This window comes from Zalophus californianus, chromosome 16 (genome assembly GCF_009762305.2).
Source record: "Zalophus californianus isolate mZalCal1 chromosome 16, mZalCal1.pri.v2, whole genome shotgun sequence".
Taxonomy (NCBI): Eukaryota; Metazoa; Chordata; class Mammalia; order Carnivora; family Otariidae; genus Zalophus; species Zalophus californianus.
This window is the reverse complement of record NC_045610.1, coordinates 41,734,995-41,762,877: the sequence shown is the minus strand read 5'-3', so window position 1 is coordinate 41,762,877 and position 27,883 is coordinate 41,734,995. Positions and strand designations below refer to the sequence as shown.

At 54.1% G+C, this 27,883-nt stretch overlaps 3 protein-coding genes across 8 annotated transcripts; all 3 read right to left on the bottom strand.

Annotated features, from left to right (window-relative positions):
• Positions 1–135: 135 nt before the first annotated feature.
• WNK4 (WNK lysine deficient protein kinase 4) lies at positions 136–15,791 on the bottom strand. Of its 5 annotated transcripts, none has more exons than XM_027568314.1 (19): positions 15,036–15,791; positions 13,212–13,384; positions 12,002–12,222; positions 11,532–11,689; positions 10,941–11,029; positions 10,640–10,856; positions 8,036–8,300; positions 7,665–7,786; positions 7,380–7,438; positions 7,165–7,282; positions 6,776–6,892; positions 3,110–3,247; positions 2,505–2,559; positions 1,809–2,401; positions 1,669–1,729; positions 1,168–1,576; positions 884–1,083; positions 615–712; positions 136–507 (listed from the first exon to the last, which is right to left on the bottom strand). In XM_027568314.1, the coding sequence occupies exons 1-19, from the start codon at positions 15,651–15,653 to the stop codon at positions 505–507; spliced, it is 3,714 nt and encodes a 1,237-aa protein (XP_027424115.1). In that variant the 5' UTR covers positions 15,654–15,791; the 3' UTR covers positions 136–504. The 5 variants fall into 5 exon arrangements, with proteins under 5 accessions (XP_027424115.1, XP_027424116.1, XP_027424113.1 ...); XM_027568315.1 differs by having other exon boundaries at positions 1,809–2,398; XM_027568312.1 differs by lacking the exon at positions 615–712.
• A 1,017-nt stretch (positions 15,792–16,808) lies between these two features.
• VPS25 (vacuolar protein sorting 25 homolog) lies at positions 16,809–21,921 on the bottom strand. The gene is made up of 6 exons (XM_027568417.1): positions 21,765–21,921; positions 21,405–21,550; positions 20,463–20,516; positions 19,657–19,745; positions 18,834–18,909; positions 16,809–17,429 (listed from the first exon to the last, which is right to left on the bottom strand). The coding sequence occupies exons 1-6, from the start codon at positions 21,815–21,817 to the stop codon at positions 17,317–17,319; spliced, it is 531 nt and encodes a 176-aa protein (XP_027424218.1). The 5' UTR covers positions 21,818–21,921; the 3' UTR covers positions 16,809–17,316.
• Positions 21,922–25,441: 3,520 nt separating this feature from the next.
• Positions 25,442–27,382, bottom strand: RAMP2 (receptor activity modifying protein 2). Of its 2 annotated transcripts, none has more exons than XM_027625966.1 (4): positions 27,047–27,382; positions 26,544–26,609; positions 26,022–26,214; positions 25,442–25,892 (listed from the first exon to the last, which is right to left on the bottom strand). In XM_027625966.1, exons 1-4 carry the CDS (start codon positions 27,144–27,146, stop codon positions 25,637–25,639), a joined length of 615 nt encoding a protein of 204 aa, XP_027481767.1. In that variant the 5' UTR covers positions 27,147–27,382; the 3' UTR covers positions 25,442–25,636. The 2 variants fall into 2 exon arrangements, with proteins under 2 accessions (XP_027481767.1, XP_027481768.1); XM_027625967.2 differs by having other exon boundaries at positions 26,022–26,130; positions 27,047–27,377.
• Positions 27,383–27,883: the final 501 nt, after the last annotated feature.

Sequence of the window (27,883 nt, the reverse complement as noted above, 5' to 3'; positions counted from 1 at the left end):
CAGGAAGTCAGAAGGCTGGGCAGCTGCTAGCCATGCTTCCCATTGTGAGGAGAGTCCCTTCTAAATTTTCCCCTCCCGTACCCCACAAGGCTTTACCCCCAGTTCTTAAGGCACAACAGATACAGTGTCACAGAATCCTAGTTTCCAGCATTTTTATTGATTGTTGCTAATTCTAGTGTGAGTACACCCCCTACACTTGCTCAGCTGGGAGTGTGCCCTCTAGAAGCATCAGGGCTTGAGTGGGATTGCTTAGTGGTTGACCCTTGGCTGGGGAGGTGGAGGCATGAGGATGGTAGGCTGCAGAACTGATACCTACACACAGTAAATAGTTCCCACATGTCTGGCTCTTCCCTATAATGAAGCAGCACTCTCCATGCCCCTTTGGCCTTCTACTCCCTCAGTACTGGGGTCTTCTTGCAGAGTTGTGTTGGTCAGCAGATTCTGAGAGCACAAGCTCCATGGTGGGCCCTGGTGTGGGGGAGACACATGTCTTCTGTTCTGAATTCACTGGAGGGAAAAGAAAAAGCACTGAAGAAATCTCCAGGATGGGAGGAGGGTGAAGCTGTAGTCAGTTACCATTCCCTGGGCCTGCCCTCCCTTGGGACCGCCCTCACCATCCTGCCAACATCCCCGGCGAATGTCACCCCCTTGCTTGCCCGCTGCTCCTGGGAGCCGGTGCTGCTGCCACTCAGGGAGTTCCTTCGCATGATGCCTGGGTGCAGGATGGGGAGGGAGAGCACTGAGTGAGGGAACGGGCCACGGCGGGGGGGGGGGGGGCCTACTCCCCCCAAACCAAGGGGCAGACCCCCAGGGCCTGGAAGAAAGCCAGATCAGTAGGGAAGGGGACCCGGGAAAGATGGGAGCTGGGCCACTGCAGTCTCACCAGGGCCCGGGGGCTCAGAGCGCTGCAGGCTGTTGCGGCGGGAGGTGGGGAAGCTGCCCTTGGAGAGGCGGCGCTGGCGGCTGGACAGCATAGCAGCTGGGGCCACAATACCCGCTGGGGGCTGCTTCCCAAGCCGGCTGTACAAGTCCTCGATTTCCTTTTTCTGTAGTGTTTGTAGTGCCTCTACCTCTGACAAGTGCCTGAGGATACACCAGGAGCATGAGCGCTAGCCATTACACTTTGCTCTCCCGAGTCCACGTCTTGTCCTTCCTCCCCAGACTCACTTCTGCCGAAGACTCTGCAGCTGAGCCCAGAATTCCTCATCCTCCCCACTGCTCTCGGATTCCTCACTGCTCAGACACAGGCTGCTGTATGAGTAGTTCGTCCACACTGGGCTGGGATGGCTCTGGGGTGGGGGGCTGCCCCCCACTCGGGGTTCCTGCCCATCGTCCCCTTCCTCCTCAACTCCAGCCCCTAGGCCTTCAGCTGCACGGTCGCTCTCAGCCAGAGCCTCCCTGGCCTCTGGCCCGCTTCCAGCACTATCCTCTGTGTCCGAGCTCTCCGAGGTCAGCTGAGGGGTTGGAGGCTTCAGGGAACTGGAGAGAGTTGGGAATGTTGGTTGCAGGGGAAGAGGCTCAGCTGGTTCCTTGGATGAAGTCACTTGGAAACGCCCTACAAGCTGCGGCTTCCCCTCTGTCGAGTGACAAGGAAGGAGTCACGGAAGGAGGGAGAGAAATCGGGCAGATATGAAGTGAGAATAATGGGTCAGTCATCAGAGGCCTCACCTTCAGAGATGGGCTCTAGTCTGGCTTCACCCAGGAGTGGCCGAGCAGGACTTGGCAGGGCCTACAAAGTGTGGGTCCATGAGGAGGGAAATGATCCAGAATGGAGTGCCCCTAACCATCCCTCTTGGTTTCTGACTCACCTCACTCTCCATCTCAGCTGTTGGGGGTGAAGGCCTCTCCTGGCCACAAGGAGCAGGGGGAGGGGGCGGGGGCAGGCTAGGCAGGGGACCGGGAGGGGCTGCAGGAGACTGGGACAGGAGCCCAGGTGAGGGGGACAGCAGAGACTGGGCCACAGTCATCACAGCCAGTGAGAAGGCGCTAGCCAGAGAGAGGAGAGGGGCTGCTGTGGTGGAGGGGAGGGTAGAGGTGGAGGGGCAGGGGGGAAAGGAAGGGGGAGTAAGAGTCACCTGGGAGCAACTGGGAGAAAAGGCAGGCGGAGAAGGGAGGACTGAGCTCTGCAGAGAATGAGAGGCTGGGCCAGGGAACTGGGTGGCACTGGGGGAGAACGCAAGTGGAGAGCCAGGGGAGTGTGGCAAGATATTTGAAGACACTTGGGAGAATGGGGAGGGGCTAGAGTATGGGGGAGAAGTGATGGGGAAGATGGGACTTGGGGAAACAGGGGTTCTGGGGGAAAACAGGTTTCCAGGAGACAAGGGGGTTCCAGGAGAAGATGAGGAGGTGGAGAAGGCTGCCCAGCTCCTCTGCTCCGGGGAGGTGCTGCTCTGGAACTCTGCTGGCAAGGAAGGAGTGTTGAGTTCCCCGTCCCCCATTCCCTAGGCCCTGCCCAGGAGCAACCCCAAGGGTTGTGATGAGTAGGGACAGAACTCAGTACATACCACGGGATGGGTCTGGGAGGGGGCCCGAGAGGGCAGGCAATGGTGCTGGCTCCTCCTGAGGGAGAGAATGGGGCCCATGGTCACAGCGGGGAAGAGCTGAGTCTTAGAGGGGACATTCAGAGTGGGCTTCAGCTGGGACCCATGAACCTCTAGGAATCCATAAAGGACTTTCAAGGCACTCAAAAGTGTATGTGCTAAAATATTTACAGGTAAAGGGGTATGATGTCTGCAATTTACTCTCAAGTGGTTCAGGAAAAAATAATGTGTGCACATACATAGAGGGGAGGGAGGAAGGCAGTGATAAAGCTAATGTGACCAAACACTGACGACTGGCAAATCTGGGCAAAGGGTATCTAGGAGTTCTTAGTACAATTCTTGCAACTTCTCTCTGTAAGTCTGAAAATCTATCAAAATAATGAGTTGAAAGTATGCATTGAACACATTTTTCTAGAACAAGTGCCCATCGCTTTCCTCAGATTTCAAATGGGGTAAGAGCCACTGTTTTAGGGTCCCAGAGATGAAGGAGTTACAGCCAAGGGGACTGGTGAAGGCAGAGAGCAATGAAGTCTGGAGCAGAGAGGTGGAGGTGACCAGAGGGGTCTGACCTGGGGGCCCAGTAGGTCCTCAGCAGCCTCCACAGGGCCAGGGTCTCTCTTCAACAGGGTCTCCACTCGCTGGATAATCTCCCGAATACGGCTCAGGAAGCCGGCTCGCTCCGAGGGCAGAATGAACTCGTTATACACCTGGCAAGGGGTCAGCAGGAAGGGGAGGGGGGCTCAGGGTCCTACTCCCCCCTCCCCTGCTGTACTGATCTTTAGAAGCCAACCCTTCACCCCACTGCTCTGCCAACCACCAACCTAAAACAGGTATTCAGTGTCTACTGTACGCCAGGCACCGTGTGGTGTAAGGAGAACTACAGCGTGGAGGACGGGAGCTAACATTCCTAGGATGCATTATAGCCCAGAGGCTTCGAGGGTCTTATCTCATTCAACACCAACAACGGCTCTCTGGGGTCTGTATTCACATCCCCATTTGAGAGTTAAGATAAGCAATGCTCAAAAAGGTGAAGTTCAGCCTGCCTAAAATCACAGGATTTGCACCCAGATTTTTCTTAAAGCCAGAGCCTGAGTTCTTTCCACTGTTGCTTCCTGTGCTTTTGGACACAACTCCTGCTCTTGCAGGGCTTATGAAGTATACTATCCAGGCTCACGTACACACACACCCACAAAGTTAAGTAAAAATAAGGCAATCGATGGTAAATGTCAATTCAATTTCACAAACACTGAAGCACATACTATGTGCCTGGCACTGTTCTAGGTGAGGAATACAGAGAAGTATAAAACAAAGTCCTGGTCCCAAAGAAGCCCAAAATCTAGTGGAAGACACACATATATCCATAATATACTGCAAGTCAGCCCAAGGTAGGAAAGGCATTATGATCAAGGTATAGAGAAAATACTAAACCAGCAGGAAGAAAGGGAGAGTTGTTTAATGGTACAGAATTTCAAGATTTGCAAATGAAGAGGTTCTGGAGATCTGTTTCACAATGTGAATGTACTTAACCCTACTGAACTATACATTTAAAAATGGTTAAGATGGTAAATTTTATGTGTTTTTTTGCCACAATTTTTTATTTTTTATTTTTTAAAGATTTTATTCATTTGACAGAGAGAGACACAGCGAGAGAGAGGGAACACAAGCAGGGGGAGTGGGAGAGGGAGAAGCAGGCTTCCCCCTGAGCAGGGAGCCCGATGCGGGGCTCGATCCCAGGACCTTGGGATCATGACCTGAGCCGAAGGCAGACGCTTAATGACTGAGCCACCCAGGCGCCCCTGCCACCATTTTTTAAAATGCCATTCCAAAGAGAGAGCAGGTCATGCCCCCCAGGAGGATAAGGGAAGCTGGGATGGCTTCACAGAGCTGAGCCTTAAAGAATGAGTAAGAAAGCAACCCTTCCTTGAGGACTTATCATGTGTGGATACTTCTCACATAATTTCATTTCTCATACATCTATTACTTCTTATAAGTTATATAATTATATACTATATCAGAACATCTTGGCAAAATGAGTATTATAATCTACATTTTACTGATGAGCAACTGAGGTTCAGAGAGGTTAAAAAAACTTGTTCCAATTCACCAAATTAGTGAATAACAGAGCTGAAATTTGAACTCAGGTCTTTTTTTGGGGGGGTGGGGTGGGAAACAAAGCAAAGTTTATTGAGTGATACTAAGTTTATTGAGCCATAGTACAAAGCTCCCGAAGAGGGAAGGGACTGGAAAGGGTTGCCCTTGAACTCAGGTCTTATGTGAAAGCCCACCCTTTCCTCTGTTCCATGCTGTTTTGGGAAGAGAAGAGCAGGGAGAACAGCATGAGTAACAGCTCTGAGGCATGAAAGCACACGGCACATTCACAAAGCAGTGAAGACCAGAGCAGAGTTGGGAGTGCTGTGAATTTCAAAGGCCATGCTCCAGAATTGGGACCTTACTCTAACCACAGGTGGCTAGCCATTAATGGTGTAGGGGCAAAAAGCAAGAGCAAATCCAAGTCTCAGGAGAATTCTGCTGGAGAGGGGTGGAGGGTAGAATGGTAGGGAGAGAAAAGAGGGCATTGGACCCTATGGTCCATTGTGGGGGGGTCACTTTGGCTGTGTGGAATCTCAGTGGGCTAAGAAGCCTAGTAAAGCCTTTCAAGGCAAGAGACCCCTGAGCAGATGGAGACAGAAGTGGAAAGGCATCCAGCCTCTTCAGAGGACCACTCAGAAACCAGTGTGGCTAGAGGAAAGATGATAAGCCTGTGTGCCAAGTGATATTTTGGCTTTGTCCTGGATACAAGATGAGTGACATGATGGAGGAGAAGCTTTAAAGAGAGTTCCTGAAGCCTGATGCTTCTCTCATTCCCCCCCCTCCTTCACCACTGGCACTCACTTCCCCTACTCCACTGAAACTGGTCTCCCACAAAGACCTTCTCCTGACAAAACCCAGTGTGGTGTTGCCTCAGGCTTCACCCTGTATCACCTCTTTGAAACTCTCTGTTCACTCAGTTTTCCTTAACATCTTCTGGGGCTCCTCCAGCCTCTCAGGCTCCACCTCTGTGTCCTTTGGTGACCTATTCCTCCCCACCCCAGAAAAGAGGGTATCCACTGAGACCCACTCTCAGACCCTCTCTGCCTCTGGCTTTGCAAGCTCATCTCCCTTCACTCTCCCTTCTGTGCTGACAACTCCTAGATCCACCTATGGATCCTAGATCCAGCCCCTGCCTGACCATATCCTGCTCCTAGGGAGCATCTTGCCTGCCCCTCTGTCATTCAAGCTCATCATGACCCCTAAGAAAACCTGCTTTCATTTTCCAACTTCCTCTCTCCTTTAATGGCCTGCTCCCACTAGCTTCTCCACACTACAAGTCACCCGTGATATCCCCTCTCCCTAACTCCCTATCATTTCAACTCAGTGTTTACTGAGCATCTACTATATGTACCATATTACATCAATAAATGACTGGATTACAGAATAACTTATTTTTCTGAAACAAGCCTCAGATTTACCCCTTTTCTTCCTCCCTTTCCCCATAATCCATTTTCTCCTTGGACCACTTGTAGTTTCTTGTATTTTTCTGCCACCTGGATTCCCTACCCCCAACCCTCTCCTACTTCCCATGGTAGAATGGTCTTCTTAAAACCTGTTCTCACCATGTTATACTCTAACTCTTAAGACTGTCTGTAATCTGTGCCTGCTCTACATGCCCAACCTTGCTCCCACAATTCTCCTTTAGGAACCCTTAGTTCTAGTGACATGAAGCCCCCCGCAAGCCCCACATTCCAAGTCACTCCCTACTTCCATGCCTTTGCTTATGCTGTACTTCCTCTAGACCCGCCCCTTCTGGTCTTCACTGCTGTTCTGTCAAGACCTGGAATAAGTTCTGCCTCTTCCCCCTGCTGCCCCAGGCCACCCTTTACTCACAGACACAGGATCATATGTGTAGCATGTACCTGACCACAGCACTTGTGTATACCCTATGTCATCAGATTGCTCCAGCCGAGGATCCAAAGTTCATTGAATAAACAAAAATCTCCCCCATACAAGGGCAGAGATGTCTTCAGTATCACTGTGCTTTAAAAACCTTTGCTGTTCAAAATTTAAAAAAATAAAAAAATAAAATAAAAACCCTTGCTGTTGGGTGGGAAGAAGGGGCAGTTCAGCACCAGGGGACATCAGACAGGAGATTCCTGTCCTGGACCCAGAGACTCTGTCCTCATCTCTCTCCCCCTCACCATGGCAGCTGCAATCTCTTCCGGGCTGTCCCCATCCAGATCAAATCGGAAGGTCACCATCTTGCTATTGTGCGTCTGTAGCTGGCACTCAACCACTCTGTCATTCTGGTCTGAGACCTTCAGATTCAAAGTCAGCAGAGGGGAGGATGTCAGGCCCTCTGTCCTCATCACATGTCCCCACCCCACTCCAACCAAGTGGCAGTGGCCAGATTGGAATCGGAGAGAAGCAGACTCTGTCCCCAAACTCTGGTGTTAGAAAGGAGACTGGCTGCCTCTAGGGTACCAGGCACATACTGCTCTCCCCTTTTTTTGGCTGACCTCCCTTACCCCCTGGCAGTTTCCCTCCTGGTCCTGTAGGTTATTCCCCATCCCCTGTGCCCCTTTCTTACACTAGTGACCCACAGCCGGGATCGCGGTCTGCGTCGGAGATTTCTCCCTGGGGGTCTCCTCATGCGTCCCATCCCTTCTCCCACATCACTAAGGCCTGACGCTGCATCTGAGGCATAGCTGGAAAAGGAAAGGAGATAGGAGTGTCGGAGTGGACACTGGGACCCCAGAACGCCGTATGTCTCGCTTCAGCACCCCAGCTCCTGCCAGAACCTACCTATCTCCCGGGGGAAAGTCACTGCCAGGGCCAGAACGTGGAATGGATAGGGCAAAAGCCTGAAATAGGAAACGGGTTCATGAGGTCAGAGGACGATAATCACTGGGGTCCAGGGAGATGGGGTCAAGGGTGCTGGGGTACTGGGCAGAGGGAATTAAGGAAGATCAGGGCAGAGTGGTGGATTTCCAGGGACATGGGTCGAGGTCACGGGGTTGGCTTTCACAAGGAGAAAGATAGGTCATAGGGTTGCAGTGGCTGGGAGCCCCCCACGTGACCCCCTCTCACCGAGGGCAGGCAGAGATGGGACTCAGCGGGGCTGGATGGCACCCCCCCAGGGGGCTGAAAGGCAGGGTCTGAGGCGTCCAGGAAGCCGGAGGAGCTGAGGTAGCCATCAGTCTCGCAATCCGCTGGTGGAGGAGGGAGGGGATCAAGAAAGGGGAAGTAAAGGGGACTGGTGGCCGAGTAGGGGGGCTGCTTGAGCAAGGAGGGGCCTGGAGCTGTGGGAGTTCTTTCCCAGAAGGAGCTTCACGGCTAGATGTGGAAGGCCGGTTAAGTGATGGTGCTGCTGGATTGAACTTCCGGGCAGGCGGGGGGCAGAGGCCAAGGGTTCTGGGACCTAGGTCACATCCCAAATCCCACAGTCAGGGGTGACTTACAGGTGGTAGATGAGTAGGAGGCATGGCGGAAGAGGAAAGGCTGGTGCTGGTCTGCCTCTGGCTCCTCAGGCTCAGGGGGGAAGCCGCCGGGGGGACCAAGAGTCATGGGGACAGTTGCTTGTGGGGGTCCTGGTGCTGGGGGGAGGGCCTCCAACTCCCTGGCTTTGCGGAGCTTCTCACGCTTTCGCTGGATGGCAGCAACTCGTTCACGTACTGCACGGGCCACTGGCTGGTAATCAGCCTCGCAGACTAAACCCAGGGCCACCTGGAGTGAAGAGGGTGAGGAACACAGTTTGAGGTGAGGACTCTGCTCAAAGACACATCAGAACACCTTCTTGGGGCCTCCAGAATATTTCTCCAGGAGAAAGGGCACTAACATTCATTGATTAGGCACTGTGCCCATTAACTGGCAACTCTTTACATCACCATAATTAAATCCTCCCAACAACTTTCTGTGGTAGGTCTTAGCTCCATTTTAGACATACGTAAAGCTGTGACTAGTTCATGGTTATCTAGTAGGTCCACTGCTCTCAGGGGGCAAGGGGGAACGTGTGGCAATATCTGGGGACATTTGTAGTTGTCACAACACAGTACTACTGGCATCTAGTGAGTAGAAGCCAGGGATTCTTCTCAGCATCCTTATAATGTACAGGACAGTCCCCCAAATAAAGATGTCAATAGTGTCATCATCAAGAATCCCTGTAAGTAATGGATCAAGATCTGATCCCAGGTCAGGTGTGAGCTGTGCTAAGGAGACCTGCTCTCAGGCGCCTGGGTGGCTCAGTTGGTTAAGCAACTGCCTTCGGCTCAGGTCATGATCTCAGGGTCCTGGGATCGAGCCCCGCATCAGGCTCCCTGCTCGGCAGGAAGCCTGCTTCTCCCTTTCCCGCTCCCCCTGCTTGTGTTCCCTCTCTCACTGTCTCTCTCTCTGTCAAATAAATAAATAAAATCTTTAAAAAAAAAAAAAAAAAGGAGACCTGCTCTCGTGCCACATTTCTTTTTTTTTAAAGATTTATTTATTTATTTATTTATTTATTTGAAAGAGAGAGAATGAGAGAGAGAGAGAGAAAGAGAGAGCACATGAGAGGGGGGAGGGTCAGAGGGAGAAGCAGACTCCCTGCTGAGCAGGGAGCCCGATGCAGGACTCGATCCCGGACTCCAGGATCATGACCTGCGCCGAAGGCAGTCGCTTAACCAACTGAGCCACCCAGGCACCCTCGTGCCACATTTCAAACACATTCTCAGGTTCCTGACCCAGGCCTACCATAGATGATACCCACCCTCTCAACTACCATTTTTCTTTCTTTCCTTTTTTTTTTTTTTAAAGATTTTATTTATTTATTTGAAAGAGAGCGCACAGGCAGGGGGAGCAGGGGAGGGAGAAATAGGCTCCCTGCTGATGAGGGGCTTGATCCCAGGACCCAATGCCCCTCAACTGCCATTTTTCTATCAGGAATCTCATACTAGGGCACCTGGGTGGCTCAGTCAGTTAAGCGTCTGCCTTTGACTCAAGGTCATGATCCCAGAGTCCCAGGGTCTAGTCCTGCATCAGGCTCCCTGCTCGGCGGGGAGTCTGCTTCTCCCTCTGACCCTTCCCCCTCTCATGCTTTTTCTCTGTCACTCTCTTTCTCAAATAAATAAATAAAATCTTAAAAAAAAAAAGGGAACGTCATACTCTCTTCCTCCCCGCACCCACTTCCGGTCTTCCTAAACCAGCTCTGCGTCTTCCACCTCCCAGGTATGCCTCTCATGGTCTGGAAGCTTCTGTTCATCATCTCCTTATTCATCTCAAGGACAAGCTTCACTGTGCATGTAAGGGAGGTGGGGTGGGGTGATCTGCCACTTGCTCGCTCAGGACCTTGGACAAGATATTCAACCTCTTTGAGCCCTCCATCTCCTCATCAGTACATCAGGATAAAATCACCCCATGCAGGGTTGGTAACAACAGCTGAATGCATGTGAAAGTGCTCGAAACCATGTACAAATGTGGGATTATTAAAGAGCTCCAACCATGTGCCAAGCACTGTCAGAGACAGAAAAATCAACAGAACACAGTCTGCCCTCAAGGAATTTTATAGTCTAGTGGAGGAGAGAGACAGGAATGTCTCCTGGTATAAAACAAGACCAACGGTGGTGGGTCCTGTAATGGAGAACCTGTTGAAGTGGAAAGAAGCATTGAATTTGGACTCTAGAGGGAACAGGTTTCCTGAAATTCAGGGTTCTGAGCACGGAGGAAGACGGGGGGGGGGGGGGACGACAAGGTGGGGGGAGGATGAAAAAGAGAAAAACAAATAGATAAATTGGAGAAAAGAGCATTCCAGGAAAATTGGATCAGCAGGAAGTAGAGCAAGGGAGACTGGAGGACCCCGGGCTTGCTCTGGAAAAGGAAATCTTCAGCGAGTCTGCACACTGGGTGTGCGTGTGGGTGTGTTAAGGCGGGAGGAGCAAGGGGACACTTACAAGACACCCAGAGAGGGCTGAGCCGGGTGCCTCTCCCACCACCCCACTCCACCCGGCCCCTCCAGTCGACGCCCACAAACCCCCCCTGCCCCCCCCCCCCCCCCCGCACAAGCCCAGCCGCAGGGCAGTCTGTCCTCTACTCACCATCTCCTGCGCCACCTCCTCTGCCGCGTCCCGGCCCAGCTGGAACAGGAACTCTATGGCCTGGTTGTCCCGTGGGCGCCCCCCGCGCCGCGCGTCCTCCATGCGCAGCCAGAGCTTGAGGCCGGGCTTCTCCCCGTCGTCCTCCTCCGCCAGCTCCACGTGCACGCCGCGCTCCTCGCGGAAGAAGGCGTGAGCCAGGAGGTCCTGGATGGTGAACCTGAGGGAGGCGCTGATGAGCCGAGCCTTGCCGCAGCCCGTCCCACAATCTCCCCCAACACACACCCTGCCCCCTCCACCCCACCTCTCGTTCTTATCGGTGCGGATGCAGCCTTCAATGATCTCCTTCACCTCGGGCATCTTCACCTTGTAGAAGCTGTTCGGCTTTGTGCCCTGGAGGAAAGGGGTTGCATGAGGCCTCGCGCCCCAGCTCTCTGCTTGCCCCCCACCCCGCCCGAGGCAACAGGGCGTGCAATCCTAAAAGCACGGCGACAGCTACTAGACGGTTTGATTTCAAATCTCCGCCCTCCCCCCCCCCCCCCCCCCACGTATCGACAGTATGACCTTGAACAAGTCTCCCTGTGTGCCAGTTTTCCCATTTGTAAAGCGCAGGGCAGAGAAGAGGCCCTCCCTGCTCACCCTGCGGGTGAAAGATCAGATGTGAAATCGTTTGTAAACTCTAGGGAGCGCTACACACATCATTATTCTAAACAGCTAGTACCGGGGCAGGGGGCGGGGAGGGGGGCATGTGTGCATCCAATACCCTTCGGTGTTTACCAGAGCATCTTCGTGTCTCGCCTGTTTTCTTTAAGGGAAATGGCATTGACCGCGGGCTGGTTGGGGCGGGAAAATGGGAGGTGACCTGGAATTCTCTGTCCTCCCCACCCCCTCTCACCGAAGTGACCTTGCGGTAGATTTGCGCAGCATTCTGGCACTCGGAGTAAGGGTACTCCGAGGTGGCCATCTCCAGCATGCACATGCCAAACGCGTACACGTCCACGGCCTCGTCGTACTTTTCCTCGTACATCTCAGGGGCCATGAACTCCGGGGTCCCTGTAGGATCCACAGCAGGCATCAGGCTACAGAGCCTTCCTCTGGCTTCGCCCCTCCTCTTGGGCGTACCACCAGCTAGCCAGGGGGTGCAGGGAGGCGGCAACCTGGAGAGTTCTGAAGTGATAGTGGCGGACACTTCCCCACTGTGTGTGTGTTGGGGGGCGGTGGAGAGGATGCTATAGGTCTCCCCATGCTCCCCATGCTCTTCTAACTCCGTGCAACTCAAAGGGCACTGCTGGAAAGAGAGGGCCCCCCGGCTCTCTTCTGACGCGGCTGGGGGGGGAGGATAGCAAGGATCCTGGAGGGACTAACCGATCACACTCTTGGCAAAGGAGGCGCGCTTGAGCGTGGCCAGGCCCAGGTCGCCGATCTTGACCGAACCTGAAGGGCCCGTGATAAAGACGTTGTCGCACTTGAGATCCCGGTGCAGAATGGGGGGTACCCGGGAGTGTAGGAAATGAAGCCCGCGAAGGATCTGGCGGCTCCAGCGCTGAAGGACTCGCGGCTTCATCTCGCGGAACCGCCTCAGGTATCTGGGGGAAAGGCATGTAGCCAGGGTCGCGGTGGGGACACGGAGGCGGGGGAGGGGACCCCCGCTGGGAAGTTCCCCTGGTCCCACTGGTACCACCGCCTACACATCTTCTGCCAGCATTATTCTAGCTCAGGTCCTCGCCGTGCTCCAGGGAGAAACTGAGTCGGGGGTGTGGGAGCTAGCCGTGAGAGTACAAAACGGGTCCGGCGGTAAACTTGCAGATAGAGCTGCGCCAACGGGGCTGGGGAGTGCGGGAAGGGATGACTAACCGCCCTGGGCGTGGGGGAGGGCTTCAGAGAGGAAATAACTTTTATGTTGCCTCCTGAAGAATGAGTAGGGGTTCAAGGGTGAAAAGGGAAGGGATGGAGACTTTCCAGGCGGAGGGGACACTGTGCTGAAAGGCACGGAGACAGCGACAGGGCAGGGTGGGAGGAGGTGCTGGGAATTCGGTTCCTGTGGAATCTAGGTTCAAGATTAAGGCTAAGTCCTAAGGACTCTGTGAGTACGTTAGAGAGTGTGTGAGAGGCTTTAACCTGAGGATGGTGGGAAGCCTTGAAGGGGTTTTAAGGAATGGATTGATTCCCCAGACCCCAGGAAGATAGGATAGATTGGAAAGGTGAGGGCAGAGTGGGGGAAGGCCCGAGAGGGCGCTGCTGCAGGGCTCCAGACCAGTGAGGTGGCAGTGGATGGAACTGGGAAGGCAGAGTGGGGAATTATAAGGAGGCCTTGAAGACAGACTGATGGGGGAAGGCGGATGCACAGAATGGAGATAAAGATGGCATCTGGGGAGATCAGGTTTTGGCTGGCGTGCTGGGTGGACACTGCCATTCAGTAAGGCAGGGATGAAGTAGGGATGGGTGAGAGGTAGCAAGCCTGGTTTTGGACCAAAATCTAGAGTTTGAGGAGCCTGGGAGAAGTTCCAGAAGCAGTGGGGACCTCCCACCACCAGCTCTCCCACCAACCAACACTAGCACCAGGCACAGAGCTCACGTCTTCAGGGTGCCGGAGGTCATGAGTTCGGTGACCAGCACGATGCAAACCTGGCCCCTCAGCACTGACTTCCACGAGTCGTAGAAGCGGACGATGTTGGGGTGCTGCAGCCCCTTGAGCATCTCCACTTCCTCAGAGAATCGCTGCCGCTCGGCTCGAGACAGTTTCCTAGTCTGTGGGGTAGGGGACGGGGGTCAATTTCACGACAGGCCCAGGACTGCCACGGAGAGGAGGAAGGGGCACATGGGGAGGGGCTGGGGGAGAGGTGAGGGTTAGAGCCCAAGGAGGAGTCTAGGTCATCATTTGCCCAATGGGCTGTATGCCTCGAATTCTCGATCCGCCCCCTCAGGCTGCTAAAGGACACGCCCATCCTGGGCCTGGGCCACCCCTGGACCCTCCGCTGGACACAAGGGCCTTTATGCAGCCCAGTCCAGGAGCCCTGAGCTCAATAGCGCCTTTGTGGCCTCCCGGGCCAGCCATGGGGCGGGAGGGGACGCCCCAGGGCTGGCAGTGGGCAGGCAGCAGGCGGGCAGCAGGCTGACCGTGGGCAGAGAATTGGGGCCTTCAAGGGGGTTGGCCCCAGAAACTGGGAACTGCTAGATCCAGACTGGAGGCAGGAGGGCTGCAGAGGGAGTTACAGAGAAAGATCCAAGACCAGGCGCCAGGAGACCGCCCCCTGCCCCATGGCTGTCCCGCCCCCTTCTCATCACCCCCCCCCCCACCACCAATTTGGCCACCTCTTCACGCCTGGCCTAGAGCCTGGGGCTCGGCACTGGCAGGCGCAAGGGGTGAGCCCAGTGCCAGAGCTGGAGGGGAGGACCCTTCCCCAGATCTGCCCCCCAGTTAAATCCAAAGCTGCTGGTCCAGACTTAACTGGGTCTTCCCTCCGTGGAAAGAAGGTCCTTCACACCAACATCCCCCTAAAGCCTGATGGGTTCAGTGCCTTTGGGTCTGGGAAGGGAGAGCCCAAGTAGACAGTGGGATGAGGAGCAGGAGTGGACTCAGGCCAGGGCTGGAGCTGTCTGTCTCCCCCTTCCCCAGCTATGGAGAAGTCTAGAAGTCTGATTGCTCCAGAAGGAGTCTGGGAGGGCCCCATCCTGCTACCACCGCTCTAAATCTTCTGGAAGTGGAGAGGATCCTGCCCCAGCTCCTGGCCTCCATCATCCCAGCCTCCTACTTGGCAAAGATTCAGGGTGAAGGAGGAGGAGAACCAGAGTCATACTGAGGGTCTCAAGACTAAGAGGAAAGGAAAAGGAAGAGATAGTAACCACTGCAGGAGATTGGTGAGGCCAGTCACCCCTCAGATCTGAACTGGCTCCCTACCCTATTTTGCATCATATCTTCCAACTCTCAGGGTTGAGTATAGAGACTTTAAAGTTAGAATGTCCAAAACTCGGGGCACCTGGGTGGCTCAGTCGCTAAGCATCTGCCTTTGGCTCAAGTCATGATCCCAGAGTCCTGGGATCGAGCCCCACATCGGGCTCCCTGCTCTGCTGGAAGCCTGCTTCTCCCTCTCCCACTCCCCGCTTGTGTTCCCTCTCTTGCTGTGTCTCTCTGTCAAATAAATAAATAAATAAAATCTCTTTTAAAAAATGTCCAAAACCCATAAGGAAGCCACCACACACCCTCTGCCTCAGTTTATCCTTCTGCAGCCCAGAATCAGCCAGATCCATTGATCATCAGAGCAAAGGGGAGTGGGCAAGAGTGTCTGGACATTTGACTGGAAAGATGGATCTCTCCCTTGCTGCCGTCCCCCAGATTTCTCATCCCAAGACCTCCAAAGGGTCCCATCCCGAGGTGCCACAGAAGGGCGCCCAGCCGCACCTGCAGCTCACACCAGGCCACCTCCACCGTGGTGTCAGTGTCCAGCCCTCGATACACCGTCTTGAACGAGCCACGTCCAATCTCGATGTCAAATTTGAGGTATCGGCCGTCCGGGGACGTTGCCACTGCCTGGGTCTCCGTATCCTCCCTTTCCTCCTGCTCCCGCTGCCGCTCCCGAGCCGCGGCTTCGGGGACTGTCGGCGGATCCCGGGACCCCCGGCCTCCTGCAGAGCCCGCGAGCTCTGGACGCGCGCAGTCCGCAGCCTTCACGGGGTCTCCCCCGGTCCACGTGCCCTCGGGGGTCTCTGGACAGCTAGGCGGTGGGCTCCTTGCGGGGCCAGGACCAGCGGAGTCCGGAGGATCAGGGGGCTCCGGAACGGGTGAGGCTGGCTGGCACCAAGAGCTCAGCAGCCCCAAGTCGACTGAGCTGCGGCGGCTGACACGGGAAGAGCGCGGCCGGGGCTCAGCCTTCCCGGAGAAGCGGCGCGCCCGGCGAGGAAGGGGCCCAAGGCGGGGTGGACCGGCGGCGGCGGTGAGAGGCGGCGGGGGCCGTAGGGCCAGGTCGGCCTCCGCCTGGGACATGGGGACCGCAGTCTCGGGGGTCGGGGGTGCCAGCATGAGGAAGGGCCGGCGCTGCAAGGCAGTAAGCCGGGCGGCTGGAGAGGCGGCGGCCTGACAGGCGGACGGGCTGGGTGCGCAGCGCTCTGGCTGAGCTCCTGGGGCCCCCAGTCCCCGGCTCGCCCTCCCCGCAGCCCCGCCCCGGCCCCGCCCCCCGGCCTCACCTCCCCCCCTCCAGGGCCGCCCCCTCGGGGCGGCCAGCCGCGCGCGCGCGGAGACGGGTGCGCAGCCCCTCACCTCAGCCGCCCCGCCCCCGGCCGCAGGCCCTCCCCTCCCTCGCCTCCAGGCGCACCCGCCTGCAGGCTCATTCCGAGGCGGACCGGGTACGAGACGGAGGTGTGTCCTCCCGCACTAGGGCGCAAACCTGTTTGGGGGCGGGGGGCAGGGGGTGAGGGAGGCACGATGCTGGGACTGGGAGAGGAAACGTGACCGCGGCTCTCGGGCCCTAGAAAGGGGGGTGGCACAAGGGAAGGTTACCACCGGCCTGCACGCCCCAGATAAAGTAGCGCCACCCCCTCCTGTTTGCCCGGGGCAGCTCCAGGTCGACGAAACAGTGGAAAGGTCTAGTTTTCTCCCAAGCCGCTGTCCCTCTGGGCTGTAGAGGGATGGGTGTGCGCACCCCAGGGCAAGACCCTCCCCCAAGCCAAGGACCCGGTCACCCATACCCTCCACCTCCCTACCTTGGCCGCAGCCTGGCCCTGGCCGCAGTAGCTGTTTTTGCTATGTGGGCTCTCCTTCCTCCTTCTGTTTGCCAAAGTTCCCAATAAACCAAAGTCCATGTCCGGTTTTCACCCCTTCAGGTCCCCTTGGCCTCAACTACCCCACCCAGACCAGAAGGACAGAGGGAGAGGCTTCAGAGTGGTTCAGGACTTTCATGGGGGGAGATGGTGAGGGAAGGGGGAGCCATTAAGTTGCTCCAATTCAGAGAAAGAAAGTCTGTCCCCAAGCTGTGTTCCATCAGCACTCCCCCACACAGCCCACCCAGCAGATGTAAAACCACAGACTCACTGGAGCCTGCCAGCACTGGAGGACCTTTTCATTTACAAAGGCCAAAGGCCTCTCCCCTCTCCTAGGCTGGTATTCACTCAGGGGGCAACGCTTCGCAGCTCTCCCCATGCCCATTCCAGTAGTAACTTCCAATGGCAGGCAGGCAAGTGGGGTTGAGCTTTTTAATATCATAAATCAGTGTCCAGCCTGGCCTCTCACTGCCAGGCCCCTTCCTGGGCCTCCTGTCTTCATATTGCCTGGAAGGCTGCCTGCAGCCAGGGCTTCTCCCATCCCCTAGGAAGGATCCAGCACCAGCCTGAGAGGGGAGGCAATAGCAGCTAAAGGGGGTGGGAAGGGGGAGAGACAGAAGCTTGTGCAGGCGTGCGTGTGTATGTACTTAACGTGTGTGAACACATGTGGAGTTAAAGGTTTACAGACCCTGGCTCAGGGACAGTCTAGGATGGGAGAAGAGGTAGGGCAAAGAGAAGCACATCTTTTCTCCCTGGCGCCTCAGCCTCACCCGTCCCCAGAGACATACACACGGAGTTAAGTGGGAAACCTCATCCCTGGACTGGAGCCCTTTTGAGTCTGGTGGAGTCACAGATCCAGTCTGTGGGTCTCCCTTTGAAAGCCCTAGAAGGGTGGGAGGTAAGAAGTAAATGGAGACAGGTCTCTGCTAGAAGAACTTGACACCTCGGCCTTCGCTGACAGTGATGATCTCAGCCTTGTGCTCCTGCTGTAGAGCCTGCAGAGCCCGAAGCAGGGTTGCTTCATCCAGCCCATGGAACTCTGGATAGGGAGAGATGGGGAGTCAGGGACACTCAGCTTCTGGGGGCTCAAGGCCCCTGAGAAGAAGAGTCTAGCTGGAAGCTGAGACCTGGAGGCTAGGGGAGACATGTGCCATCTATACTGCTGCAGCTGCCATCAACCCTTCCTAGGAACTCCTTAGAGTAAGGGGTGAAAGAAAGCCTGAGTCAGCATGAAATGAGAGTTCATGCTTATTCTCCCCTTCCAGGTTATTCTGTCAGACTCAACCCTCACATGTATCCCCCACCCCCATGCCATGAGTGTCTGATGTACAAGAATGACACCACCTGCTTGTGGGCCACAGAGTGGGGAACAGTGAAGCCTAGGAAGGTCAAGGTCCTTGTCACTGGATTCTGACCCTAGTTTCACACTGGTACCTATCAGGAGCACCTGTCCTAACACAAAGAAGTGTAGCCATACCTCTGACCAGGAGACTGTTAAAAGTCCAGCATGGGTATCTGCCCTTTCCTAGTTAAAAGGAACAAGGCTGGGAGCCAAGGGCCAGCTGAGTATCTGGAGATATGGCAAGATACTGCAGGGAGAGGTGAGAAGCAGGTGGCAAGCCCTAACAGGTTCGCACACCTCACCCCCTACGGGGGCCTACCTCTTGAGTCAGGGAGCTTGCTTTCTGAGGAAGCCTCCAGCTTTGCCCAGCATGAGTGGTGGCTGGGCAAGGCTGCAGCACTGAAGTCATGGGGTGATGGTGGGAGTAGCAAGCAGAGGCCTGCAGGGCAGGGGGGTAACAGCCAAGAGCTCTAAACTTTGTTATGGCAGCCAGGGCCTGGCAGAAAGGGGAGATGCCCTTTTTTCCCCAGCTGAGACTGGAACTTTTGGTGATCCTGGGGATCAGAATATGAAGCCAGAGATAAAAGAGCTAAGAATATATTTACACTATGTAAAAAATGAAACAGTATACAAATCCTTGCCTGGCCCGAAACCAAAGTATTTAAAAGGCCTGGGGGTGGGGGTGGGGGTATAGGCCCAAACCCTTCAGCTGATGCCCACAAATCTTGAGCCCTCTATAAGTATAAAGGGTGAAAGAAAGGCCTGTGTCAGCAAGGAATGAGATTTTCGGCTTAATCTCCCGCCCCAGTTCCTCATTTGGCATCTACACCAGTAATTCTTAACTTTTCATGGGTCACAGATACCCTTGAAAATCTTTTAATATAGACTCTATCCCTAGAAAAATGCACATACATCCCCACAGACAAAACTTGGGAGTATTTTGGATATAAATTCAGGTGGTTTAGGGAAACCTTGGACATGGGTTAAGAGGCCTTGTATCATGTATTTGGAATTCAGAGGCAGGGATGGGAAGTCTGACTGTCAAACAAAGACTGGAGAGGATTCAGATGACAAAACTGGGGGGAAAGGGAGAAGCATTACCCTCATCCTCTGTGTCGTCCCCATTGGTCAGTTCATATAGGGTGAACACGGAGTTGTTCTGGCCACTCCTGGAAACCTATGGACACAGAAAACAGGGATTGAATAAGGACCGGAAATCTCCTGGGAGAAGGTGAGCTCACCAGCTCCACCTATCTGACCCAGGAATGGCACCTATTCCCAAACCCAGGCTCACTGTCACCCTGGCAGGAGTGGCCTAAACACCGCAAACCCCACAGGTGCTATATTTATACGTGTACACACATGCACGGAACCACTAAACCACAGGCCTTCACATGTCTGAGTAGTGATCTCTCATTCTGTTTTCCTGTTCAGGAATAGGTGGCATGAGTTTGTTATATTTGGGTTGTTGATGCTTCTTCCCCTCTTCTCTCCCCTGGGAAAGTTTAGGGCTTGTGGTGCAGAGAGTTTGTCCCCACACCCACACCAGTTCAGAATGTTTCATTCATATGGCAGACAACCCCAAAGGGTGCAGAGGGGGAGGGGCCCCAGGCTTTTTTTTTCCTCCTTCCTTTCCTCATTTATCTTCTGTGGCCAGAGAATCCGGCCAACAATAGTACTCATGGTTCCCAGCACTGCATTCTCCAAACATGGCCTCATGTAGCCTCTCGCCTCCTACAGTCAAAGGCAGGGAAGTTCTATACAGCCAGGGAAACTGAGTCACTGAAAGAGGCTTGCCTGGAAGACGTATACTTCCTCTTTTTGCCCCTTCCCACTTTGCTCAGTCTAGACCTGGGAACACCAGGTATCTGCTGAACGTAGATACGATTCTCTGCCATGGGTCACCGTGGCAGAATAGTCTCACCCACTGATAGATGAGTTTCCCCCATTCTTCTGGCCTTCGCCACATGATCAGGAAGCTAGACTTGTTCTTATCCAACCACTCCAGGTTCCCTGCAAAACAGATACTTATGAAAGCATCTTATGCTAAAGGACAGAAGGCAAAACCAAGGTGGAACACAGTGGAAGAGACTCAGCTTTCAGAAACGGAAATTCAAGATCTGTTTTATTATTACTATCTGCAATGCACCAATTCTCCTTCTACCTCTCTCCAGGTCTCAGAACACAGATGGAGACACTTCAGTGGTGAATACCAATAGGGAAAAAGGACCTGGGGAATTGGACTATCTATCTACTGTACAGAACACTATGGGCTCCAAGCCAGGGAGAGAAAAAAGTTGTTAAAAGCGAATACTTGTGGGGCACCTGGCTGGCACAGCTGGTGGAGTGGGTGACTCTCGATCTTGAGGTTGTGGGTTCGAGCCCCACATAGGCTATAAAGATTAAAAGTAAAATCTTAAAGGGGCGCCTGGGTGGCTCAGTCGTTAAGCGGCTGCCTTCGGCTCAGGTCATGATCCCAGGCTTCAGGGATCAAGCCCCACATCGGGCTCCCTGCTCAGCGGGAAGCCTGCTTCTCCCTCTCCCACTCCCCCTGCTTGTGTTCCTTCTCTCGCTTTGTTTCTGTCAAATAAATAAAAAATCTTCAAAAAAATTAAAAAAATAAAAACTAAAATCTTAAAAAAAAAAAAAAAGGCAAAGACTTGTGCCAATCTGCCCTCAGGAAGGCCCAAGTAGGAGGAAAAATAAGGAAATCTGAGGACCTGAACCCACCTTTCTTCCTTAGTTCCTCTAATACAACCTGGATTGATTCCACAGGGAGTTTCCCTGGTTTAAAGTTAAGGGAAGGGCATTGATGGACTGAGTTGGGTGGGATAAAAATTCTCAGGGCCAGTATCATGTTGAGAACCACCTGTCCCCTTCCTCTCCCTCCCACATACATATATGTGCAATTCCCCAACAGGCTATAAATTGGCATTTCCTGGATATCGGGGGGAGGAAGGTAAAAAACTAGTCCAATTAAAGGGAAGAGCTTTAGGGACGCCTGGGTGGCTCAGTCGGTTAAGCGGCTGCCTTTGGCCCGGGTCATGATCCCAGGGTCCTGGGATCGAGTCCCACATCGGGCTCCTTGCTCAGGAGGGAGCCTGCTTCTCCCTCTCTCTCCTTCTGCTTGTGCTCTGTCAAATAAATAAAATCTTTAAAAAAAAAAAAAAGGGAAGAGCTTTAGAAATGAATAGTACTATCATCTGTCACCCTCTGTCCTCTCTCCTTCCTTCAGACTTTCTCCACAGATACTTTAGGTATGAATCAGGCAGCAAAAACCAAGGACCTTTACTTCCTGGGAGGAAGAGAGTAGGTGGAGAAAATTACTAAAGGTAGTACCAGAGTTTGAGCTTCACTCAGTAAGAGGACAGGAGATTCAGAGTCAAAAGGGCTTGGGTTGAAAAGCTTGGGACTTGGCTTCAGGGCAGAGATTCTAAGACCTGAATGACACCTGGGTACTTGTCACTGGCTAGGACAAGAGGGTTTGAGGCTGCATTTGCATTGGGGTTTGGGGATAAAATGGAAGTCAGCTAACACATACTAGCTCTTTCCCAAGTCCAGTTTGGGTGGGAATCTGCCTACGGTGGGTGAAGGGGGGGTGTGAAGTCTGGGCATGTGGGAAAGCGTGGAAGTGCATGTGTGTGGGCTGTGGAAGAGCCTGAGGGAGGATACGCTGTAGCTTCACGTTGTTGAAGAGCGGGCTCTCCTGAGCTTCCATCACCGTCATGCTGGACTGTTTGTGCAGGCGGCAGAAGGACAGGACCAGCGAGCACCAGGCGGCCAGCTGCTTCTGCCGAGTGTCCACGTTCGGCTGCAACCTGCCGGGTGAAGGGGGTGGGGCGCAGAATTAGAGGGCGTGAGAGAGCGAGAGGCAGCACTTGCCGGAGGCGCTTCTGGGGGACAAAGTGGGGGACTGAGGGTGGTGGCGATCGGGTCCTTTCTCCCCCTCCCCATTTGAAGCATCAGGGCTGAGCCCGGGGTCCGGGGCAGGGGAGGGAGGCACAGCGGGGCTTCTCGGGGTCTGAGCCTCACGTAAAGAAGGGCGGGAAGCGATACTGCCACGGCCACTCGAAACTCATCGCCATTGTAGTAGCCCAGGAAACCCGGAACCTGCGGGCAAAGGACTTCCGGCCTCCGCTTCGGCACGTCCGGGCAAAAAGCACAGCAGAAAGGTTCCGGACGCCTCTTCGGAGAGGGGCGGCCCAACGGAAGGGATCCTGCTGATCAGCCAGTCCCTTACCCTTATCCTAAAAATCCTTTAGAGCCCCCGAGAAGTCTTCTCATTCAGCTCTAGAGAAGGGCAGTGACTTCTCCAAAGCGGCACAGTTTGATAGAACTGCCTAGGCTTGTTTCCCCTCTGCTCAGCTGCTTTTAATATTAACATCCATGTCAGTTGCATTTAACAAACACTTCACAATTCCCCAGTCTCTTCAATTGCTATGTCCTTCGACCGCACCATTCCCTGGTCTCCTGCGGCACCCGTAGGAGCACATTTGTACCTTTTATCGCTGGAAAAGTTTCGGCTTCCATGATTCAGAGCTGCCCGCTTTGACCACAGCCATCTATCTCTCACGCCCTCACTTTCCTAGTCTCAAGTCCCCAGACCCATTTTGGTCTTATTTGACTCCTTACCCAGTCTAGACTACCCCATTCTGTCCCCTTGCTTGCCTACCTGCTGTCACTTAACAAACCAGGGTTGTTGTTCCTCTACCCCTCCCCCAACTCCTGCCGATTTGTACCACTGGAAGAAAACCACAGAACATGCTGGCTGAGCCCCAGGTTCCGACTAACCTCACTGCTGGGCTCTCAGTGCAGCCCAGCACTGTCTTTTATTGACTCCCTGTCACATCCCTCCAGGTAACTCTTCAAATGTTTCCATTCATCAAGTCATTCCACCTGTCTCCATCTTCTTTCTCTCTGCAGAATGCCCTTCCTATTTTGTGAACTTGAGGCCAAGCATTTGAAGCTCCTGGTCGTTCCTCCTCTGTCTGTCACCACACTTGATTCTTCCCACAAGAATTCCTTTCCACTCTTACGTCTTTCTTTTGGACTCAAAGGAAGAAGTGTCCCTCTTCCTTTACAAGACCAACCCTTTGGCATATCATCTTACCTCTCCTTTCCTTTTTTTTTTTTTAAGATTTTATTTATTTATTTGAGAGAGAGAGAATGAGAGATAGAGAGCACGAGAGGGAAGAGGGTCAGAGGGAGACGCAGACTCCCTGCTGAGCAAGGAGCCCCATGTGGGACTCGATCCCGGGACTCCAGGATCATGACCTGAGCTGAAGGCAGTCGCTTAACCAACTGAGCCACCCAGCGCCCTTACCTCTCCTTTCCAACTGCCTCTAGGACTTCTTTGTATATCATCTTCCCTCTTTTTTTTTTCCCTCTGGCTCCTCTCCCCTAGTTGACAAACATGCTCAGGTCACCCATATTTGAAAATATGTACAGTTTCCTTGACTTTGTCACCCTCTCAATTTCCTATCTGATCTTTAACCTTTCCCCCACTCAAGTCCATCCTTCATTGTGCACAGTGCCTGATCTACCAAAGTGCCCAGCAAATATCTGTTGCATGAATGGATGAACCATTCAATTGATAATGTTCTTTCAAAGGGCACTATCTCCTTTGCTTCCATGGCACTGCTTTATGCTTGTTCTGCCACTGTCTCTCTGATCTTTCTCTTTGTCTCATTTCCCCCTCATTCTTTAAATGTGTGTATTTCCTAAGACTCTAACCTCAGCTTTCTTTTCAACACACCCTCTGTCTTGAGAACTTTCATCCTTTTCATGGCTTCACTTGGCATTTCTGTGCAAAACACTCCTAAATCTGTATTTCCACCACCACCACCACCACCCCTCCCATTTCTAACTCTCTGTGGGACATAAAAGCTTGTTCTACTGGCAGCTCATATTGTACATCCAAGAATCTTCTTGCCAGCTCCTCTTCCTAATAGCCATTTTCTATCATTACTTCCATCATTGCCCTAGTAACTCAGATTCAAAGCCTGAGTCAGCCCTAACCTCTCCTCTCCTTCATTTCCAAATCCTGCTGATTCCCTCCCTTGCTTTTAATCATCTCTCCTACTTTTTATTTTCTACTTCCTCATTCATCACTCCTTTGGCCCATGTCCTCTTTTTCTCAAGCCTGGAATATTACAATAATTTCCTAATTCACCCCTGTTTTTTTTTATTCTCTTCCCTAGGGGAAATGCACTCCATCTTAAGGTCTAGTCATATACTAATTCCACAATCACCCTCCTGTGATCACACCTCAGCTAGATGTGACCCCTCATTTTTTTGCACTTAGATAACATTTGGTTTGTATCCCTTGCATGACTCTCATCACACACTCCATTGCTTTTGTTTATTTGTGTACGTGTCACCTCCCCTATTAGATGGAAGCCATTGAGAGCAGAAACTAAGCCTTATCTAACTTATTTTTCCAACAAAATATACCGTACACAGTATCTTATACCAGCATGCCCTTGATGCATATTAGTAAAACACAGGAAGGCAAATATGGGCCAAGAAGTGAACAGATATATCCCTGGGGAAGACCAGTGCATTCGTGGAAACAGAGGAAAGACTTATCTCAGGTGAAAACTTAAAATGCCCCAGGAAACAGAGATGCCTCTAGAGAGACAGGCATGTCCTGAGAAGAGAAGTCTGTCTCAGAGGATGAATAGATACATTCTAGGAAGCATACAGGTATATATCTATGGAATGGATGGGCATGTCCCAGGAAATGGATATGCATGTTCTCAGAGAGGTAAATATTTCAGCAAGGGAGGGGGGGAGGAAAAGTCCCTGAAGAGGCTCCAGGTGACATAAAGAATAAATAGGTGTGTTTATGGAGAACGAAGTTGTTCTCTTGTATTTTTGATGATCTGGAAGAACTGGAGGTTACGGTCCTCTGTTGAACAACTGGGCCTCACCGTCTGGGGAACATGTAAGAGGGTATATGAAATAATGAGTTCAGAGACTAGGTATGTCCCTAGAAAGTGGGAAGCTGTCTTAAGGGAGTATCAGTATGGCTTAGGAAGCTGAGAGCTGACTTAGTTCCAGCTAAGAACTAGTGAGTGCTATGGAGATGACAGATGTCTGATCCCAGGGTCCAGTCTCCTCAGCTTTGAGCTTCTTCCAGATCATGTCCATGTCCTGGCTGTTAGCTCTAGTGGACACCAGGAGGCAGTGTGCTGCCAGGCTATAGGCCACACCCCCAGGGTCCAGGACAACATAGGATGAGGCCAGGGACCTGGAAGGGGAGTCCTGTGGTGAACTTAGTAGAGTAAGTCCCCACTGCCCTTGCCCTCAATCCTGAGGTCCTTAGGGATGGACTCTTCTTGGTCATATCACAGTTCCTATTCTCGGGCCCTGGGAGTAAACTGAGGCATGAAGAAGAGGAAAATTCGGAGCTCCTGGATGGTCCCCCTTCCTTCTTGCAGGAGTCACAGCAGAGATTCCACCCTTGCTCCTCCCCCCACACCTCCCCAGCTGCTGTCCAGACCGGAAGGGAGTCTCTTTCCTGTATGTTTCCTGGTGCTGGCTTTGGGTAAGGACAGGAAAGGCCCCGCCTTGGGAGGAAGCAGTGGAGGGGGTGGCCTTCAGGTGGGGGGAGCCGGCAAGCGAACAAAACAGTGCTGCTATCCAGATTCTTCCAGTTCCGCGGCCCAGAGCTGTGAGAATGGCAGAAACTCTGGGCTGGGGAGGGGACAGTACAAAAAAAAGTTTTATTTTGAAGATTACAGAACTTATGCCGTGACACCACTTGGTTTCCATTTCCACCAGTCCAAGGATCTGTGGTGGGCGTGGGAGTGAGAGAAAGAGGCAGGGCAGGGAGGGGAACAGAGACCTGGTGGTGGCAGGGAGTAGGCTAAGATGGCTGTGAAGATAAAGCTCATACCACCCTAGGCTTGGGCTTCACTGTCTTTACTCCTCCACACCACAAGGGTGACGAGGAAAGGGATGAGGCAGATTGGGGCTATGATCATGGCCAGGAGCACATCCTCTGGGGGGTCTGATAAGGTGGGCTGCACCAGGGAGCAGTTGGCAAAGTGGATCTGGTGAGTCTCAAAGATGATCTCTTCTGCTCGGGGATTGGGGAAGCCCAGGTGAAATACTTCTGCAAAATGCTCCAAGCAATACTGTAGGTCGCTATAAGGCCTGGGGGTAAGGGAAGACTAGAGTGAGTATGGGTTGGGCGCAGAGAGGGGAATGCCCCACACTCACTCAAGGCCCACCCACAAGGAGCAGGCCCCACCCCGGGCCCAAGCTGCCGGGCACTGCCCCTACCTGCTAATCATGGCCCAGTCACACCAATCCTTGGGGATAGAGTCCATCTGCTCCTTATAAGATTGCCAGCAAAACTGGATAGTCCTCTCATAGTTCTCCATCTTGTCCTCTGTGGGCACAGATTGCTTCACACTGACCACACCCTTGCCCCTCCCTCCAAGCCCTCCGGTCCAGGTATTTCCACTGTTCCTGTCTTCAAACATGGCAAACACCAGGAGAGTCTCAGAAAGTTTTCCAAGGAGTCTCAATTCAGAAAAATGTTAATGCCTTCCAGGTGCCAGCCCCACGAGGACATCCACACACTTTTTCTGGGGTCTTCTAACCCACCTGTGAGGTGAGCCAGCTCAGAGCTGGGTGGGGGTCATGTGGGATGAGGGAGAAGGACCACAAGGAACCCCCGGAGAGAACAGAAGGGGGGTTTAATGGGCTGCCAATTGGGGTTGTGGGAAAGGGACCCTCCCCTCCGACCTGGCTCTCCTCTCGTTGCCCTAGGCCACCCTCCCAGAGCCGTGGAATACACACCTTTTGTCTTCAAACTGCTTTCAGTGGGAGGAACCTGAGCCAGGGACTCCTGGGGCTTCAGGACAGCTGTGAACAGAAATGGGAGAGGGAGATAGGATGGCGGGGATCTAAGCAGTGGAGTCTGGAGGAGGGATCTGAGACCCTAGGAAGTCAGGGCTACTTTCAGAAGAGAAAAAGGAATAATCCAGGCCCCCAAGGGGTGCCTCAGTGACTGGAAGAGAGGGCTGATACTAGCTCTCTCCCACTCACATCTACACCCCAAATCCTCTTCCTCCTCCCCAGCCCCAGACCTCCCAAGACCTCTCCGCGGGGCCCCGGCATCCCAGGTTCCTACAAGAGGGAAGCAGCTCGCGCTGAGCCCTCACCGAAGTGGGGCCGGGGACGGTCTGAGGACAGCGCTGTCCCGCCCGCACCCTAGGGCCCGTTTCGGTCTCGGCCGTCCAGCCCCCCTCCCCTCCGGGCCTCCCGCGCCTCCCACACCGGCCCCGGGGCGCAGCGCTCACCGCCCAGGAGGAGGAGGAGGCGGAGCGCAGCCGGTCGCCGGGCGCGGGTCGCAGGGAGCCGCGGGCCGCCGGCGGCGCGCTCAGCCCGGACCGAGGCCATCGCGCGGCGAGCAGGCGAGGAGGGGCGGTGGCGCTGAGCCGGGCCCGGGCGGGGGCGCCTATATCCCCGGCCCAAGCCCCAGGAAGCCGCGCCGCTTCCTCGCAGGGGCTGGGACGGCTGCGGCCACGTGGGGGGCGGGGGCGACTCCCGGGGCCGGCGAGCTGGAGGGGGAGTCGCTGCCCCACCCGGCCCTGGCGCCCGCCGCTCCCTCCGCGGGGTCGGCGTTGGCCCACTCTCTCCTCTAGCTCACCCTGCGGGGCTGGACAGCTCCCCTCGTAACCCCAGAACCGGGATGCATTTCCTGGGCTCAGCCGCGTGGCGCCCAGGACTCGCCCGGGTCTCCGAGCATCCGCTCCTGGGACCCTATCGCCCTTTCTCCTTCGCTGCGGGGGCGAGGAAGGGGGTTAGCGACCTGCTCTCGCGGACCTGGAGGAGAAGGAAGGGACTGGGAGTTCAGAGGGCCTCTCCACGCCTCAGTATCTAAGGCAGGGGGTTGGGGTTGCCCTGGGCCGTGGGGGAAGGGGCGCCTGGAGCTGGGCTCAGAATTCCCCTTCCCTGGGAACACCCACTGATGTTAGCCCGCCTGCCAAAACTGGGGAGGAGGAGATGAGGGAGCCAGCCCTCCAGAGTCGGGAGAAGGCCTGGGGATAGGGGCAGAGGGGAAACCAGAGTCCAAATACCCTCTCTTCCAGGCACCTCGTGGGACCTGGATCCACAAACCTGGTTGGGGGGAAGGG

Coding starts and splice junctions, on each gene's coding strand:
- WNK4 (XM_027568311.1), bottom strand. CDS start 15,653: ATGCTGGCACCCCCGACCCCCGAGACTGCGGTCCCCATGTCCCAGGCG. Junction 13,385..15,035: donor TGGCCTGGTGTGAGCTGCAG/GTGCGGCTGGGC, acceptor CCTACCCCACAG/ACTAGGAAACTGTCTCGAGC. Junction 7,283..7,379: donor GACTTTCCCCCGGGAGATAG/GTAGGTTCTGGC, acceptor TTCCTTTTCCAG/CTATGCCTCAGATGCAGCGT.
- RAMP2 (XM_027625966.1), bottom strand. CDS start 27,146: ATGGCCTCGGTCCGGGCTGAGCGCGCCGCCGGCGGCCCGCGGCTCCCT. Junction 26,610..27,046: donor CCTCCTCCTCCTCCTGGGCG/GTGAGCGCTGCG, acceptor TTCTGTTCACAG/CTGTCCTGAAGCCCCAGGAG. Junction 26,215..26,543: donor AAGCAGTTTGAAGACAAAAG/GTGTGTATTCCA, acceptor CCATGTTTGAAG/ACAGGAACAGTGGAAATACC.
- VPS25 (XM_027568417.1), bottom strand. CDS start 21,817: ATGGCGATGAGTTTCGAGTGGCCGTGGCAGTATCGCTTCCCGCCCTTC. Junction 21,551..21,764: donor CGCTTCCCGCCCTTCTTTAC/GTGAGGCTCAGA, acceptor TTCACCCGGCAG/GTTGCAGCCGAACGTGGACA. Junction 19,746..20,462: donor AGAGGAACTAAGGAAGAAAG/GTGGGTTCAGGT, acceptor TCTGTTTTGCAG/GGAACCTGGAGTGGTTGGAT.